The 15102-nt window shown below is 56.1% G+C and overlaps 6 protein-coding genes across 6 annotated transcripts; 3 read left to right on the top strand and 3 right to left on the bottom strand.

Moving 5' to 3' along the window:
• Window positions 1-728: 728 nt before the first annotated feature.
• Window positions 729-1423, bottom strand: UV8b_02141 (uncharacterized protein; the record flags this gene model as incomplete). The annotated part of the gene is made up of 2 exons (XM_043139639.1): window positions 729-1271; window positions 1346-1423. The coding sequence occupies 2 exons, from the start codon at window positions 1421-1423 to the stop codon at window positions 729-731; spliced, it is 621 nt and encodes a 206-aa protein (XP_042995573.1).
• A 1973-nt stretch (window positions 1424-3396) lies between these two features.
• On the top strand, window positions 3397-3984 carry UV8b_02140 (uncharacterized protein; the record flags this gene model as incomplete). Its single annotated transcript, XM_043139638.1, has 4 exons — window positions 3397-3450; window positions 3525-3632; window positions 3835-3901; window positions 3968-3984. 4 exons carry the CDS (start codon window positions 3397-3399, stop codon window positions 3982-3984), a joined length of 246 nt encoding a protein of 81 aa, XP_042995572.1.
• Window positions 3985-4065: 81 nt separating this feature from the next.
• On the bottom strand, window positions 4066-5976 carry UV8b_02139 (uncharacterized protein; the record flags this gene model as incomplete). Its single annotated transcript, XM_043139637.1, has 2 exons — window positions 4066-5543; window positions 5745-5976. 2 exons carry the CDS (start codon window positions 5974-5976, stop codon window positions 4066-4068), a joined length of 1710 nt encoding a protein of 569 aa, XP_042995571.1.
• Window positions 5977-6297: 321 nt separating this feature from the next.
• On the bottom strand, window positions 6298-6651 carry UV8b_02138 (uncharacterized protein; the record flags this gene model as incomplete). The annotated part of the gene is made up of 1 exon (XM_043139636.1): window positions 6298-6651. The coding sequence occupies one exon, from the start codon at window positions 6649-6651 to the stop codon at window positions 6298-6300; it is 354 nt and encodes a 117-aa protein (XP_042995570.1).
• Window positions 6652-9523: 2872 nt separating this feature from the next.
• Window positions 9524-10182, top strand: UV8b_02137 (uncharacterized protein; the record flags this gene model as incomplete). Its single annotated transcript, XM_043139635.1, has 2 exons — window positions 9524-9975; window positions 10074-10182. The coding sequence occupies 2 exons, from the start codon at window positions 9524-9526 to the stop codon at window positions 10180-10182; spliced, it is 561 nt and encodes a 186-aa protein (XP_042995569.1).
• A 3446-nt stretch (window positions 10183-13628) lies between these two features.
• UV8b_02136 (uncharacterized protein) lies at window positions 13629-14624 on the top strand (the record flags this gene model as incomplete). Its single annotated transcript, XM_043139634.1, has 1 exon — window positions 13629-14624. One exon carries the CDS (start codon window positions 13629-13631, stop codon window positions 14622-14624), a length of 996 nt encoding a protein of 331 aa, XP_042995568.1.
• Between the last annotated feature and the right edge of the window lie 478 nt (window positions 14625-15102).

Raw genomic sequence — 15102 nt, 5'->3', positions numbered from 1 at the left:
TGCGGTGCGGTGCGGTGCGGTGCGTCGTGGCAAGAAAGGGTTCTCTTTGTCGGTAGTGGATTGGGGAGGGTTTGTTCGCTTGCTGGGATGAGTGGAGATGGAGACGTGGTCGCGGATGATCAAGGACGAGAAGGTCGGATAACAAGAAGTCGAGATGCGAGGCCGGAACGGGTAATTAGTAGGCTAATCTAATCGTAAGCAACGGGGCAAGAAAGGGCGGCAAGGGGAGGGCACACAAGAGACCCACAGCCAGCCGTCTGGTCTGGTCTGGTCTGGTCTGGAAGCAACCGGACAAGTGGAGTGGCACGACCTGCACGGCCTGCAGCTGCTGCCATGTACGCCAGCCTCGCATCGTCGCATCGTCTCGCACCCCCCCCCCCCCCCCCGAGACCCAATGGCAGCGCACCACATACACACGCCGTTCATCTCACCAAGTCGTGGCATTCCGTGACTAAACACATGCTGCTTGCTTCCCGGGGGAAACTGCCAAGTGGCTGCCAATGTCACACGCAAAAGAGGCACGCATTGCTATATGCATCCACATCGTGCCTGGCTTACAAGCCGCAATTAAAAATCGCGTCGAGCATGATTAACACGGTCCAGCATTATTAGACTACATTGCAAGAATTACAAGACCTTCCATGCCTCTTGTTCCGCTCCGTCTCTTGCTCCACGCTGCCTTGTTCGTGCTTCCTGGCCACCGTTTATGCGCAAGAGCTGGAGCTTGCTTACAGAGCAAGCGCAGCGGCGACAAGAGCGACGAGGGCGCCAGTGGCAGGGCCGACAACAGCAGCAGCGTTGGTAGGTGAGGAGGCACGACCGCTCGTGGTGGCAGAGCCCGACGAGGTGGCCTTGGTGCCGTTGCTGGTCGTGGTGGGAGTAGCGTCCGTGGCGCTGGCGCCGGCGCCGTCGGTGCTGCTGGTGGGTGCGGCAGCAGTGGTGCCGTTCTTGCCGTAAGGGACGGAGCTGGAGCTGATGATGGCAGTCGGGGCGGCGGAGGAGCTGGCGGCCTGAGAGCCAGATGACGGGGAGCCAGACGTGGAGCTGGTTGGTGCAGCAGTGCCAGAGCTGGCGGCGAGAGCCTTGCACTGAGCAGCAGCAACGCTCTGGGCCTTGAGAAGGTCGCTGGCTTCACACTTGCTGCTCACGGCGCACTGGGTGACGGGAGAGACCAGCATGCTCTGGGTTTCGGGCTTGCAGGCGCAAACGGCAATCTCGGCGGGCGAACCGGTGCACCCAATATGGCGAAGGGACTGCTGGATGCAGGGTGACTATCAAGAACGACGACAAGTCAGCCCAGCTGCACGTTAAAAGAGGAAAATACCAAAACAACTCATGCACTTACGATGCAGGGAGGGAGGCCGTCCATGTTCTGAGCAGCGGCAAAGCCGGCAACAGCGAGGGTGACGAAAGAAGCCTTCATTTTGAACGAGCGTGGATTGAGGAGCACCGAAACGAAGGGCAGATGTGCTATCTTCAGGACACAGCTTGCTGCGGCACGAGGACAACGGGAGGAGAAAGAATGGAGGAATGGGAAAAGGTGGAAGGTTGGCGGAGGGAGCAGACAAGGGTAAAACGGAGGGGGGGGGGGGGGGGTTAGGGGGCGTGTCGTGTTATATATGACGCCGAGGCGAGGCAGGAGGCAGGAGGCAGGAGGCAGGAGCGGCAGGAGCGGCAGGAGCTTCCTTCATCATCCCCCCAACCAAGTACCTAACCAAGTAGTCGATACGAGAGCAGGGTGCAGATGGTGGCAGCTGCGCAAGTATGCGACACCTCGCAACACCTCGCAACAGACCTGGCTGCCTTGTCTGCAGGGAGGGGGCCTGGGTCCCATGAAGGGTCCTACGACCCACCAGACGGGTATCGAGAGGCAATAATAATAATACCACGGCAACGCAACTACTACGCGCCTGCTAGGTACATGTACCTCTACCTGGGTCCACCAAAGGGCGATGATTACATAAAAAGGAATTGGATTGACTCAGGCAGATCCATTCCTGCCAGCTGACCCCAGGCCGTGGTCGTCGTGGTGCATGCATGGCTGGGCTGTGCTGTGCTGTGCTGTGCTGTGCTGTGCTGTGCTGTGCCATGACGCCAGGGATGATGATTTCTGCCACTCGATTTCTTTTCTCCCTTCTCTCCCTTTCGCCCCTGGAAGCCTAGATCAGAATCTTTCTTTCCACATCTTTAGATGCTTTCTGGCCACCCATCGATGGATGGGGATGGAACATGAATCCACCTGCAGCTGGGAGTTGGAACCCTGACTCCAGTCTCGGGCGAGCGAGCCAGGTGCCCTTTGCAAAGCCAAATTGAGCAAGCAGATTGGTCGATTGGTCCGCCAGTGAGGGGCCTGGCCAAATCCCGGCACTGGACAAGTTTCAAGCTGGCATTGGCTGCTGCACTCCCGCCGGGCGGGTGGGGTGGCGCAGCTGGCACCGCCACGTTGTCGACGGAGCGATCGATTCTTTGGTTGCTTGCTGCTCATGGCCCTTACGAAAAGGGGGGGGGGGGGGGGGGGATGAATAAATAAACAGCAACAACAAATAAATAAAGCAATAAAAATAGCAATAAAAATAGCAACAGCCGCAGCAGCTGGCAGCTGGGCCGACACTGCGGCGCTGCTCGGTTAATGAGTTCCGGCTCAGGCTCCAGGCTCCAGCAGCCAGACCGACCTTGGGGCACGTCAACTACGGAGTACATACAGTACCACCTACCACCTTCGTCGGCCTTTTCCCTGCAGACCCGTTGATGCGCGCGTCCCCGATTCCCTATTGGCCGTCGTGCAGTGCAGCAGCAGCCTTCCCAGGCTCCACGTCACGCCAAGGGCAGGCTGCAACACTGCCGGCAGTTCTACCAGCCTAAAGTACTCCGTACCAGCCTTCCGAGCACTCCGGAGCACAACAAGCTCAAGGTCTGGTTCCTCGGGATGATGCACGTGCTTACCGGCCCGCAGACCAGCAGTGACGCATTGCCTCGCCTTTCCTTGGCGCCCAGGTCCGTCTCGTCTAAGCAACGAAACGAACGTGGCCAGGCTACTCCGTAGAGGAAATGAACATCCGGCAGCTGAAGCAGCTGGTGCCGCGGCAAACCCGGCCTGGTGAGTTGACCTGGCTGAAACGAAACTCGCAGCCAGGGCCTGGCGGAAAATGGTTTCACCAGACGTGCTCCGACATGCCGGGCCATTGCCGAGCCCGCTCAGGCTGGGGGGGGGGCCTGGGGCTGCGGGAGGGGCAGTGCTGGGGTTTGCTGGTTCTGGCGCTGAGCTCTGCCCGTTGCGCAGCCACCGGGTCCAAGCCCCCGTGCCCACCACCCGATTTATAGGGGTCGAGCCACCCCCCCGGGGGGGGGAATCACAGGCCTCCAGCCCACGGGCCACGGCATCTTCTTCTCACTTCAATGGCCAATTCCAGCAAGTCGTTTGATGATGTCCTTGTCCGCTGGCAGCTTGAGGTTTCGGACCCAAGCAGGCCGCACCAGACGTCAGGCTTTCGCAGCCCGGGAATTCTCTCCTTTCTCCTTTTCAGCATCCCTTCTCATTCTGGCTAGCACGCCGGCAGGGGTGGACGGCGCAAGGATGCGGGAGGTGCAGGATTAGGCTGTTTGCCGCATTTGCTTCAAGACACGCGCGACTCGTAAGTAAGGACAGGTAGGCTTTGCGACTTGCCGGCGTAGACTGGGAGGGCAAAAAAAAACAGAAAAAAGGGAAAAAAAAAAAAAAAAAAAAAAAGAGGAAGAGAAACAGAGGCGTCGGACTTGGTGCTGGTGGGGTATTGCACTTGCCTTTGTCTTGTTGCTGTAACTTGTTGTCGTTGTTGTTAACTCGGGGGGGCCTAGAAGCAGCAGAGAGGCGCTGCGGCATCCGTCACGGTCGTCCCCCTTCATCTGCCGGCTTCACTGCTTGGTATGAAAAAAAATGAAAAAAAAAACACCGCCATGCATATTTTTTTGACTAATAGCAATTTATTAGTTACAAAGAGGTGTTAGTTTCATGGGGAAAAAAAAAAACATGACGTTACGGCCATCACCATCGTCTCCTCTCGTCTCCCCGCTGCTCGCACATTGATCTCATCCGTCGTCCCACCTCGTCCTGCTCATGATGATCGGCCTCGCGGGATCCCACGGCCCCCGTATCTCGTTCTTGTACTTTTGCAGCCCTATCAGCCACCAGCTGGACCCTCCCGTGACCAGGACGGATATGACGACGCTCAGAGCCATGCCGACCACGCCGCTCCTCCACCGCCAGGGCGCCGTGGGCGAGGCGGCCTTGGCGTCCGTCAGCACCATGCCCGCGCCGAACCCGGCCCCGAGCACCAGCAGCATCGTCTGCAGGACGTGGTAGCGCCAGCTCCGGTGGCGCACGTGCCTCCGGAAGACGGGGAACAGGCCAAAGACCTCGATGCTGAACAGGGTCAGGCTGAAGACCTGGTTGGTGGCGTGGAGGCGGCTGGCCAGGACGGTCGACGCCATGAGCGCGGCGTTGGTGGACAGCGAGGCCGGGAACTTGGCCTCGACGCCGCCGGAGTAGTCGAAGAAGAAGACGTTGATGGCGAGCAGCCAAAAGGATATGGCCCAGATGGAGTCGCTCGACGTCGAGCGCGTGAGCGACTTGAGGATGGGCGAGAGGCCCAGCAGGGTCGAGTAGATGAGCAGGGCGGACTTGATGGTGCCGAGGCGCTGATGCGTGCGGTTCTCGTCGAGCGGGAGCGGGAGCGGGAGCGGGAGCTGCGGCGGCGGCGGCGGCGGCGGCGGCGGCGGCGCCAGGCTGCCGTCGTGGCCGCGGAACTCGGCGCTGGGTTTGGGGCTTAGGCGTATACTCGTAGCGGCGGTGGCGGAAGAGGTAGCGGTGGTGTTGGTGTTGGTGTTGTTTGATGTCGGGGGTGTCGAAGCCAACGCCGCCGTCGATGACAGCATCGTAGTGGACGATGACGGGGGCGCCGCGCGTCCGTTCGCTGCCGTGGCATGCCCGTTGGCGCTCCCGTTCCCGCGCAAGTCCAGGGCAAAGCCCGCCGCCGGGTTGCCGGTCAGCAGAGCGGCGGGAGATGAGGCCATGATGGTGGTGGTGGTGGTGGTGGTCGTCGTCGTCGTCGTCGTCGTCGTCGTCGTGGGTGGCAGCGACTCGACCCTCAAGGGGTGAGGGGGCCGTCTCACGCTGCCTGCTCGGTTCCTCCTGCGTAAACTTCCAGCCCGCGTCAGAGATGCCAGCCCGGAAGCCGACGCGCTCCCGGCCGCACCCGCTGCTGCTGAGGAAGCCGCCGCGCCCGCCGCGTTGGCCTGCTCCTCCTCGTCTTCTTCCTCGGACACCCACCGCTCCCACAGAAGCCAGCCCAGAAAGGTGCCGAGGCTTCCCCAGCTGACGACCGACACGGGGGACACGCGCTCCAGGTATATGCCTACGAAGCAGACGATGAAGATGATGACGGAGCAGACCTGCTGGAGGATGACGGTGGAGTCGGCCACCAAGGGCCAGAAATCGTACGGCTTGAGACGAGGATTGAGCTGCAGATTTTCCAAAAACGTCGCTTGGTCGGTGTAGTTATCTGGGTCTGACTAGCCGGTTAGCTCGGTTTCTGTCTCTCCTTCTGTCTCTCCTTTTGTCCTTTAATTTTTTTTTTTTTTGCGCAGGGGAATCGCGGCGGCTGTCCATGGCCATGTTTTCCCTCTCATTCGTACCCCGTCGTCGTAGACCGTTACAGGTACCGTTTTCCCTCGTGAAAAAACGAACTCGGGGAAAAGGGGCGTCATACACGACTGCTTCACCCACATGAGCTTCTTCCATGCTCGTTTGCGTCTCCGGCTCCTACTTCGCTCGCCCACGCCCCTCATCCCAGGCACGCCGCGGCCGTCAAAGTCGCGGGCTCCGGGGGGCGGCGACAGGTAGGCATCCTCGGGGGACAGGAGGGCGCGGCCAAAAACATTAAACGTCGCGGCGCGGCTCAGGGCCGGGAACGGAGTCTCGTCGTCCGTTGGCGAGGGCATCGTATTCCCTGGGGAGGGGGCTACGCGCTCGTCATGGGGGATATTATATTATTCTCGGTCGCTGATATCTGGGGAAAGGCGTCTGGTCGGTTTTCGGTCCCCGGTGGGCGCTCAGGCTTCGGACGAGCCAGGAGGGAGGGGGGACGAAGTTTGCTGGCAGTTGCAACGATTGTTGTCTGTCGAGGGCTTGGCGGTTGCAAGCTGTGTGACGCGTCAAGCCGGGGGGGTTCGATTTGCAGATGGCCTCAGCCGCCTACCCTATAGCTCGGTGAGCCGTCAATCGGCGACGTCTTGGCCCCGTCAATGTACTACTATACTATACTATACTAGTCTTTGATCCAAAATCCAAAGTCCAAAGCCCAAAATCCACGCCCATGACATGCAGCCGTGCGCGCTGGGCAGCTCTTCTCGAAAAGTCGCAGCACTTGAGCCGTAAAGCTCCTTCCGTCGTGGAGTACCGAGTCGAATGGAGGAGGACTTGGACTGAGCTGAGCCAAAGAAATCATCTGGACCAGAGGCGTGTCGTGTCTGTTGTGTGTGGTCGAAGCGGCGCAGCGCAGCATTGTATCCAACGTCGGGCAGATTTAGAAATCGTGCTACCAGCGCCGCAAGGGTAAGGCACCGTCCGAGAATAGAGCAATCCGGTGCACGTGCAGGCTCGAGAGTGCGTGCCATGTGCTTGGACTGCACTGCACTGCACGCACGTCTGGACGCCGCCGCCGACCCTCACCAAAAAAAAAAAAAAAAAAAAAAAAAAAAAAAAAAAAAAAAAAAAAGGTTACTCTCGCACCATCCCTTTAAAGGTGCAAAGGTGCAGGCTTTATATCGGGCCAGGGTTTGAGCCAGTAGAAAAGAGAAGAAGCTTATAGTTAAAAAGGCACATGAATACACAGACCAAGGACTTGAGTAAAGATAGGTCATTGGGTATGAGTGATTTGGGGCGAGCTAATCGCACTCATCGCCAAGCCCGTAGGCGTAGGGTAGGGCACATGGGGGTTTCAGTCAAGCCAGGGTTGTTTAGCGTTTAGCGTCGCAGTACGGAAGTATTGATGTAGTCGAATACGCCGCACTTTGTGTGCGACTGGGCCAGTACAGCATGTACCTTCAAAGGGATGGATGGGCTGGCTGTAACTGGCTGTAACTGGCTGTAACTGACTGTAACTGACCAGACCTGAAAGCATGCACTTGACCATCGGGACCAACCCAACAGGGTCGAATTAGTGGCGTTGAGGTGGCTAAAATGTCTAAAATGTCCGCTCGAAGCTAACCAGACATAGGTTATTGAAAGTATCCTCTCCTCCTCGGTCCCGGACAAACTCGGGGCCAAATTGACGCCAACCCCAACACCACGGCGCAATGTCTTGCTGTGACTGGATGATGCCATACAAGATAAGATGCCCTCACTGACTTGCCATCTCCAGACCAGCCACAGCCAGACTTGGCTCAAGAACCCCCATGCACGCCGACCCCGGCAATGGAAATTTAGGCCATCTAAGCCTTTTACGCTGCGGCAGCGTTTTGTAACTCGGCCCCATTCGCCAGGGCTGAAAGACGCGAAAAAAAAAAAAAAAAAAAAAAAAAAAAAAAAAAACAGAGGAGAAAAAAAAAGGGAGAGTCGCTGCTGGTGGGTTGCTGGATTTCTTGGCAGGGTCAACAAATGCCCCCATGCACGTGGTGTGCCAAAGCTTGGCGCGGATGGCGCGGATGGACTGGGGGTGGGGGTGGGGGTGCGTGTAACAGGCGGCGCCGCCCTGTGCTGATGGTCAATGCCAGCTGGCGGAAAGGGTCAACGTGCATATATATGCATAAGCTTCGCCCGGCATCCACATGCATGAACCCCGAAACTCAGGTCGCGGGGTCACGTGAATCCCGTGGGAGGCCGCCGCGCTCAGCAACGGGGCTGGGCCGGCCTGCTCGTCACAAGGGAAAAGAAATAAATAGATACAGGAAGCCGAGTCGGACTGCAATCCTGCCCTGGGGTACAGGGGACCCATGACACAGAGCTGTCAGGCCGGCCGCAGGTGTAACGGACGGTTGACCGACCCGTCGTGGGCTTTGGTTGCCGCCGCCCGCAAGGCAGGCCTGACGCGGGGCGGGGCGGGGCGGGGCGGGGCTGGGCAGGGCGCGTGCGGCAGCCGGCGGCGCTGCGGGTGGCACGGCACCATGATGATGCCATGATCCATGGCCGTCAGCGGCCCAGCACAATGGCATGGCGTCTGTCTGAGGGTTGGTTGATCGTCATCCGTCGCCCGTCGCTCGTCGCCCGTCGCCCGTCGCTCGTCGCCCGTCGCCCGTCGTCCGTCGTCGCGGTTGGCGGGCCCTTTTGGTGGAAATGAAAGCTCAAAAAAAAAAAAAAAAAAAAAAAAAGAGAAACCTTCAGGGGCCCGCGTCGACCCAAGCTTAGCACTCCCTTGTCCAAGCGTGCAAGTTGCCCCCAACGGGCGAACAAGTCGTCCATCTGGTACCCCTTGCGTCAATTGGTGGACCTGGACAGAAAATTCATCAACATGTCTGCATGGACTTCGCCAGGCCTCCGACGGCCATCGACGTCAACTCAATCAATCCCCGCCCGGGTTAAACCAGCCATCTGTGTCGTCTGTGTCGTCTGTGTCGTCTATGTCGTCTGCATCATCTGTATAGTTCGTCGATACTCTTTCCCGGCAGCCATCATATGTGGTGCAGCACTCTGCACTCTGCATTCTGCACTCTGCACTGCAGACTCCAAAGGTCCATCTGCGCTGTGCTGCAGAGGCCGAGCCCACGTCCAGCGGGGTCTCTGACCTGACCAGACACTAGGTACCTAGCTAGGTACCTAACCTAGCTACCTTGGGTACCTACTGTACCTCCTACCTCAGGTCCTACATGTACCTACCAGCCTAGTAGCGCCTCCACCCTCCGTCACACACCCCTCCCCCAGCTGCTGATCTGATCTCCAGTGGACGCTTGCACCCCCTCCCCTTCCGCGCTTCCACTTCCAGCCGCCTTATCTTCTCCTCCGTCCCTTGACTTCCCCATCCCTTCACATACCAAGACCTTCTCTCAAAGCTCCAGCCTTTTTTCCCACCCATTCCTTTCCCTTCGCGACGTATTTTAGCAACCTTTATCGTCGTCATCCGGTCCTGTCGCAGCCATCGTTCACTTCCTCTCTTTCTCTTGCCCCTCCCCCGCAGCAACCAGGCACAAAAAAAAGAAGAGAAAAGAGAAACGCAAAATAAATCAAGTCTGGCGCTCACTTGGCTTGGGACACCCGCACCGGCCACTTACATGCGACTTACCCGTCGTTGACCGAAGCAGTAAATCAAAGCCCATCCGTCTCGTGTCAGGACCTTGCCGGTGGAATTCGCGCCTCACCTGCCCATTGTCAACCCGACTGGAACCTGTACCGCCATCGCGCCAAAGAAAAAATACGCATACGTCGTTGCCGCTGCCGCTGCCGCTGCCGCTGCCGCCCCTCTCTGTAACATCCAGCCTCCAGCCTCCAGCCTTCAGCCTCCATCTTCCTCTTCTTCTCCCTAGCACGCAACAAGTGCTGCAAGTCGTCGGCAGCATGAAATGCTCCCTTCTTCTCCTCTCCCTCACAGCTGTCGGCTCAGCCTTGCCGACCTGGCGCCAGGGCCCCATCATGTCCGACGACGACAATCTCATGGAACGTCGCGACATCATCACAATCGAGATTGTGCAGGCCCAATCATCTCGCTTCACAAACACAGTCGTCACCAAAATCACCAAATATGCATCTGATGCGCAAGGCTTCCTGACCGAATCATTCAAAGGCGCCGTGGCCGATGGCAGTGGGGAACTCATGACGGTTTCTGATGCCAAGCCTGTGATGCCTCTCATGCGCCTCAAGGGATCAAGGAAAAACCACCACCACCATAACAACAACAACCACCACCGCCGCCGCCATCGTATCTCCTTGCTAGGTTTTAGGAATCGGTTGGCTGTGTTGATTCTGGCATTCGCTCTGGTTCTAGCAGTTGCTTGTTCTTACCTCAGAAGGTTGGTAGCTCCAACGCAAGCAAGCCATTTCACCCTGTTTGATCAGGTTCAGTCATCCCGCATAAATTCATGTTGCCAGAACTAACTTTGGCGTAAAGGATTTACATAGCTTCGTTGCAACATGACACAGACACCTGTCCTGAAGACGCTGCCCTCTTGGAGAAGGCCTCGCCCCGGAAGCTGACCCCTGAGACAGCGCAGTCATGACGTGTTTCGGCCAGCGAACAAATGCAGGCTTTTTTTTTTTAATATTTTCTGACGAAAGAAAGAAAAGAGGGCAAAAAGGACGGAGAGGGAAACAGCCTTTCGTTGTGGATGCGAGGAATGCGTTGATTGGTATACCAAGCATACGGAATGATGGATTTGATTTTTCGTCTCATGACATTGTCATTATTCCCTAATTTCATTTCAGCGTGGGTGTTTCTAGGCGTTTCAGGAGTGGAAGCTTAGGTTTTCAATGCAATATTTGCCCATTACTTCCCCGTTTATCTGGCAGGCAGGACCACCGCTGAATGCATTTCCTTGACTCCGTTATCCGCCTGGAAATGCTGCCACGGCTGATCAGGCGCATCGTTGTATCTCTAGTAGTAGCAAGTAACTACCGTTGCCCCGGCGTGGCGTTGCTTGGTGAAATGGCATACCGATGGCCTATCTGTAACTGTGGATTGCCATTGCCTCTCCAATCCAAATCATGTCAAAGTCACATATAAAGTGTCGAAATGGTGTCGTGGACCGTGGACCGTGGACCGTGGACCGTGGACCGTGGACCGTGGATTGTTTGACTGACTGGGTGGGTACTGTAGTCAGGACCAGGCACCAGCCTGACCACTGTAAGCGGTTCGTGCCTTGCATGGAGTAACCATATGTACTCGGCGCTTCAAACGAGCGGCAGGCCCGCCAACACGACATGGACGTCGTCAAAAATTTGGATGGATTGGAGTCGCTGTGAGGGACCGAGTTATACTTTGCGAAATATGACGCCCCCGCATCGAGCTCCAGTACCTATTCGTCGTCGTCGTGGTTGTTTTCATCCCGTTTTACCAATCCATCTAGGTTATGTCAGCAAGCCATGAATGATCTCACCTGCGCTTGCTTTTTTTTTTTTTTTTTTTTTTTTTTTTTGTTTGATCGAGCGTGGCTGCCAATGTCTCACTCAAGCACCGACAACAAACAGAGCAAGTTGGGCGTTTCCCACTCCAAGACGCGTGCGCGTTGGTTGCTTCGACTGTCTCGGGAAGCCTTCATTCAATCATGGCAGCTCACGGGACGGCGCAAGACCGATACCTTATGCGGCGGTGTTGGCTTCGCCCAGCGCCAGCAAAGGCCGAGCTTACAGCATCCCCGTTGGTTCCAGGTTGCTATGGTCGGCCACCCTCCCTCTTCGTGCTTCGGATTCCAGGGCCTGATCTAGCATTGCTGACACGGATCGCAACAGGCACCGTGGACCACTGGGATCCCCCTTGATTCAAACCGTTGATCAATCCGTTGGCAGCTCCGAGACCTGCTATCCTGTCCTGGCCTGGTTGACAACTCCGGAGTTGGGCGGTCGCAGGGTGAGTGGCAATCACTCTTTGCTGGTTAGGCAATGGATTATCGACTGACGTGATGTGATATGATGGAGGCGCTTACTATCCGGCGAGCTGATGTATCGGGCTTTTCCATGGGCGGACGCAGTTGCGCAAATCGTTGCCCTCAACGTTCCCAGCCTGGTACGGAGTAGCAAGTCTGATTCTCTGTGCGCTGTCCCAAGTTTAAGCCCAAGGGGTTACAGAGGCAGAGCGCGGACCGTCAATCATTATCAACCGAGCCTCAAAGCCGCTGCAAGCGCCGAGATACAACGAAAGGGCGTTTCTAGCCTCCTTCTTCCACAGTTCGGAGCGCAGAGAGGCTGCAGGCGTGACATTATGGGCCCATGGATCGCGGATCGCATATCGCATTTCCCATCCCCGAAAGCCGAGCTGACCTAGCAGATCGGATATTACGTCGATGCAAAGAACGCACATCAGCAGGCTGTTCCTTTACCAAGTTTGCGGCCCCAAAACGATCCAAAGACGCATCAAATGATTCGTTTCCATGAGCTGCGGATGTTGTAAGCCAACGGTACGTCAATGTCGCATTGACTTGTTCAGTCTAATTTCCCCCATAGCAAGCAATGACCTCGGAGAACAATGTTTGTGTTGTGGGGCGAAACTGAGCCATGCGAATGCTCAACCTCACTTTTATCCAGGCTCTTGCAATGGTTTTCTTTTCCAGTGCGCTGGCCCATTCCCGCTCTTCTGAAGGGGCTTCCTGATAACTCGGCGGCACAGAACAGTTGGCTGTAGATCATCTGCTGACCCTCTGACCGGGCTCAAAGAAAGTTGATACCGTTACCCTCTGGCACGAAAAAGCGGCAATCCGAGTCTCTTCATCATATCGCAGCTCTTTCCATTTTCCACCCCTTCTCGCTCTCCCATCTCGTCTGGTCCCTATGCCTCCCATCAGGTCCGAGCGCGAGCAACCTGCGCTCAGAGCTGTTATGACTAGGGCTCCGACGCTTGCCAAGCCAGTAACGCTGCAAACGAGAGACATTGTAGAACAGCGTGCCAAATGCGTCTCATATTCAAAGCATGTTCCAGAAGGAAATCATACTCTGGGACACAGGCAAAGTGGAAGGTGACCGTAATCGATGCGACCGAAGTGTGCGAATTAACAGGGTGCCAGGTAGATGCCTTTGGACGAGTAACCTCGTTCCTTGTTAACGTGGCAGTCCCGTGTTCCACAGTTGCAGGTCGCCAATGCAGCGTTCCCACCCAGCGGTGACGATGTGGCATCCATGAGCTCGCCAAGTCGGTCGGTCAATGGCCATGATGGACATTGCAGCTGACAAGTCCTTGGCGCCCACAATGTCCGTCTTTGGTGAAGAAACAGTACTACCATGGGCGTACCGTGATCGATGCCTCATGATCGGTATGCACGTCAATAGTCCCAAATGTCGCCCACCGCTGTCGCCGTTTCGGCTGCGGTTGCTATGCAGCTTCCTCCCGCCCTGCCCTGCAATCAAGGACTCATGGAACGCGGAATGATCTAGTTTGTCATTTGGATGGGAATGTAGTGAGCTGAGTTTGGTCCAAAGAATACCGCCTATTGGGCTGGTGGCCGAGTGATCCACGCCTACATGATGCATCTAGCCGCCTGGAACAGACCGTCGGTGAGGCCAACCTAATCCCGAGTTGGTGGCGGTGGCACAAACGAAGCGTGGTGTTCTTTCCAAAAAAAAAATTTTTTTTTAAAAAATTTTTATGCCCTTTTTTTTTTTTGATTTGCTTTTGCAGTGCCTGTTCTTGATGCCCAGGATGGCTTCAACAAGAATCAACTACATCGTACATGGCGATGTTCGGGCACAAAGAAGCGGATGAGCCAAGCCGTTTATGGCTCAGACTCGCCTACAGGAGCACGATGGCGTCGTGTCGTTGCCCGAGTGTGAGTAAGCGGCGCTGGTCCGACTCCCTCGCGTGCCTGAAGCCGACGCCCCTCCCTTTTTAGCTTCTACATACCGACAGCCTGGGCCAGGGCTGAAACTGAATTTTCGTTTAAATACTTTGGATTTCACTCGTTGAGACGGGCACACGTAGTCGCCAGGCAGACCCTCATGAAACGGCGAATATCATGAGATGGCAGCTGCACAGAGCTGCATTAGCTCCACGAGCGAAGACGCCCTTTGGCGGCCGGATCGTCGGAGGACCACATTTGCCGAGTTACCTGCTGAGCTGCGTCTTAAGATATGGTCCTGCGCTGTGGAACCTCGTGTTGTCATCTTGGACGACCTGGTCCAACAGGAAAAATCTTATCCATTACCATCTGTTACCCAGCTCAACGCAGAATCTCGAACGGAGACTCGACAAGGTTATGAGCCTGCTGGCCGCGGATCATGTTTCGATTTCTCGCGAGACATTCTCGTCTGCGACCCCAAAATCTCAGATCAAAGGTTCGACCTGACTCTGGAGGACTTGGCGCTGCGGGTGCAACGACTCGCCTTCTGGGACTGTTTCCCTGATGATGGTCGCATAGACGTCCTGTACCACTATTCCGCATACCTTCAGGCTTGCTACCCCAGCGGGCATTCCGGTAAAATAGAGTTTGACAAATTCTGGTTCCCAAACTTGAAGGATCTTTGGATCGTAAAAGTCGGTGAGGTCGACCGGTCATGGATGGTTGGCGTGGACAAGGATCTGCCGTGTGAAGCTCGTTTGCAAAAAACCGCTCGGCAGTTCCGATACTGGGTTGACGAAGACATCATTGAAATAGCCTCGTTGGACCTAAGCGAACCGGAGACTAAGATGATTCTGCGCGAGGGCAGATGTGGCAAGACCGACTGCCAGCAGCTCAATCTCGGGCGTCAAAGGATGGTGTCCAAGGTTGTCTTCGTAGACGGCAAGTACGACGGCGGCCTGAGCAAAGACGAGCATCAAAGATGGAACCGCATTCGGCCGTGGCCAACTGTTGTTGAGCAGGGTGCCACGGATACTGACACGTCCGCCAACCGAATGAGATGGATTATCGTCGAGCGAATTCTGACTTTTTCCCTAAGATGGGACGAGCCTGAAGAGTTGGACCATCAAGATTCGCTCGACCACCGCCGTTCAAGGCGTACAGAAAATACAGGGTGATTTGCGCTCATCAACTTGTTCTCGATATCACCGCGGGTCGGAGCCCTCTTTCATGGGCTATACCGAGACTGGTGCAGCATCTCACAGTCGCGGCGGTGTCATTCTGCGTTTTTCTTCCTCTTTCTTCCAAACGAAACGAGAAATGATGGGGGGACGGACGAATGATGGAAAAATATGTCGGTAAACGAAAGGATGGAAGGGCAGGAAGGAGGGACATGAATGCAGCCACAACCTCTGGAAGGAAGGCACGTTGCACAAACCATTACTGTGCGGGCGTGCAATGTAACGATTTTCCTTTGTCTGGGTTTCTCTTGATGTTCCCCCCGTTATTCATTTTCCTTGGGCATCTTCGCTGCCAGTAATTTGTGTTATTCTTTCCTGTTCCTGGCTTCAGATCATTCAAATGCATGTACAATAACAGCTCTAGCCACGATTCTTTTTTTTTTTTTTTTTTTTTAAGAGCGGGCATCACGATACA

The sequence above is a fragment of the Ustilaginoidea virens genome, chromosome 2 (genome assembly GCF_000687475.1).
Source record: "Ustilaginoidea virens chromosome 2, complete sequence".
In the NCBI taxonomy this organism is placed as follows: domain Eukaryota; kingdom Fungi; phylum Ascomycota; class Sordariomycetes; order Hypocreales; family Clavicipitaceae; genus Ustilaginoidea; species Ustilaginoidea virens.
This window is presented reverse-complemented; position numbering and strand designations above follow the sequence as displayed.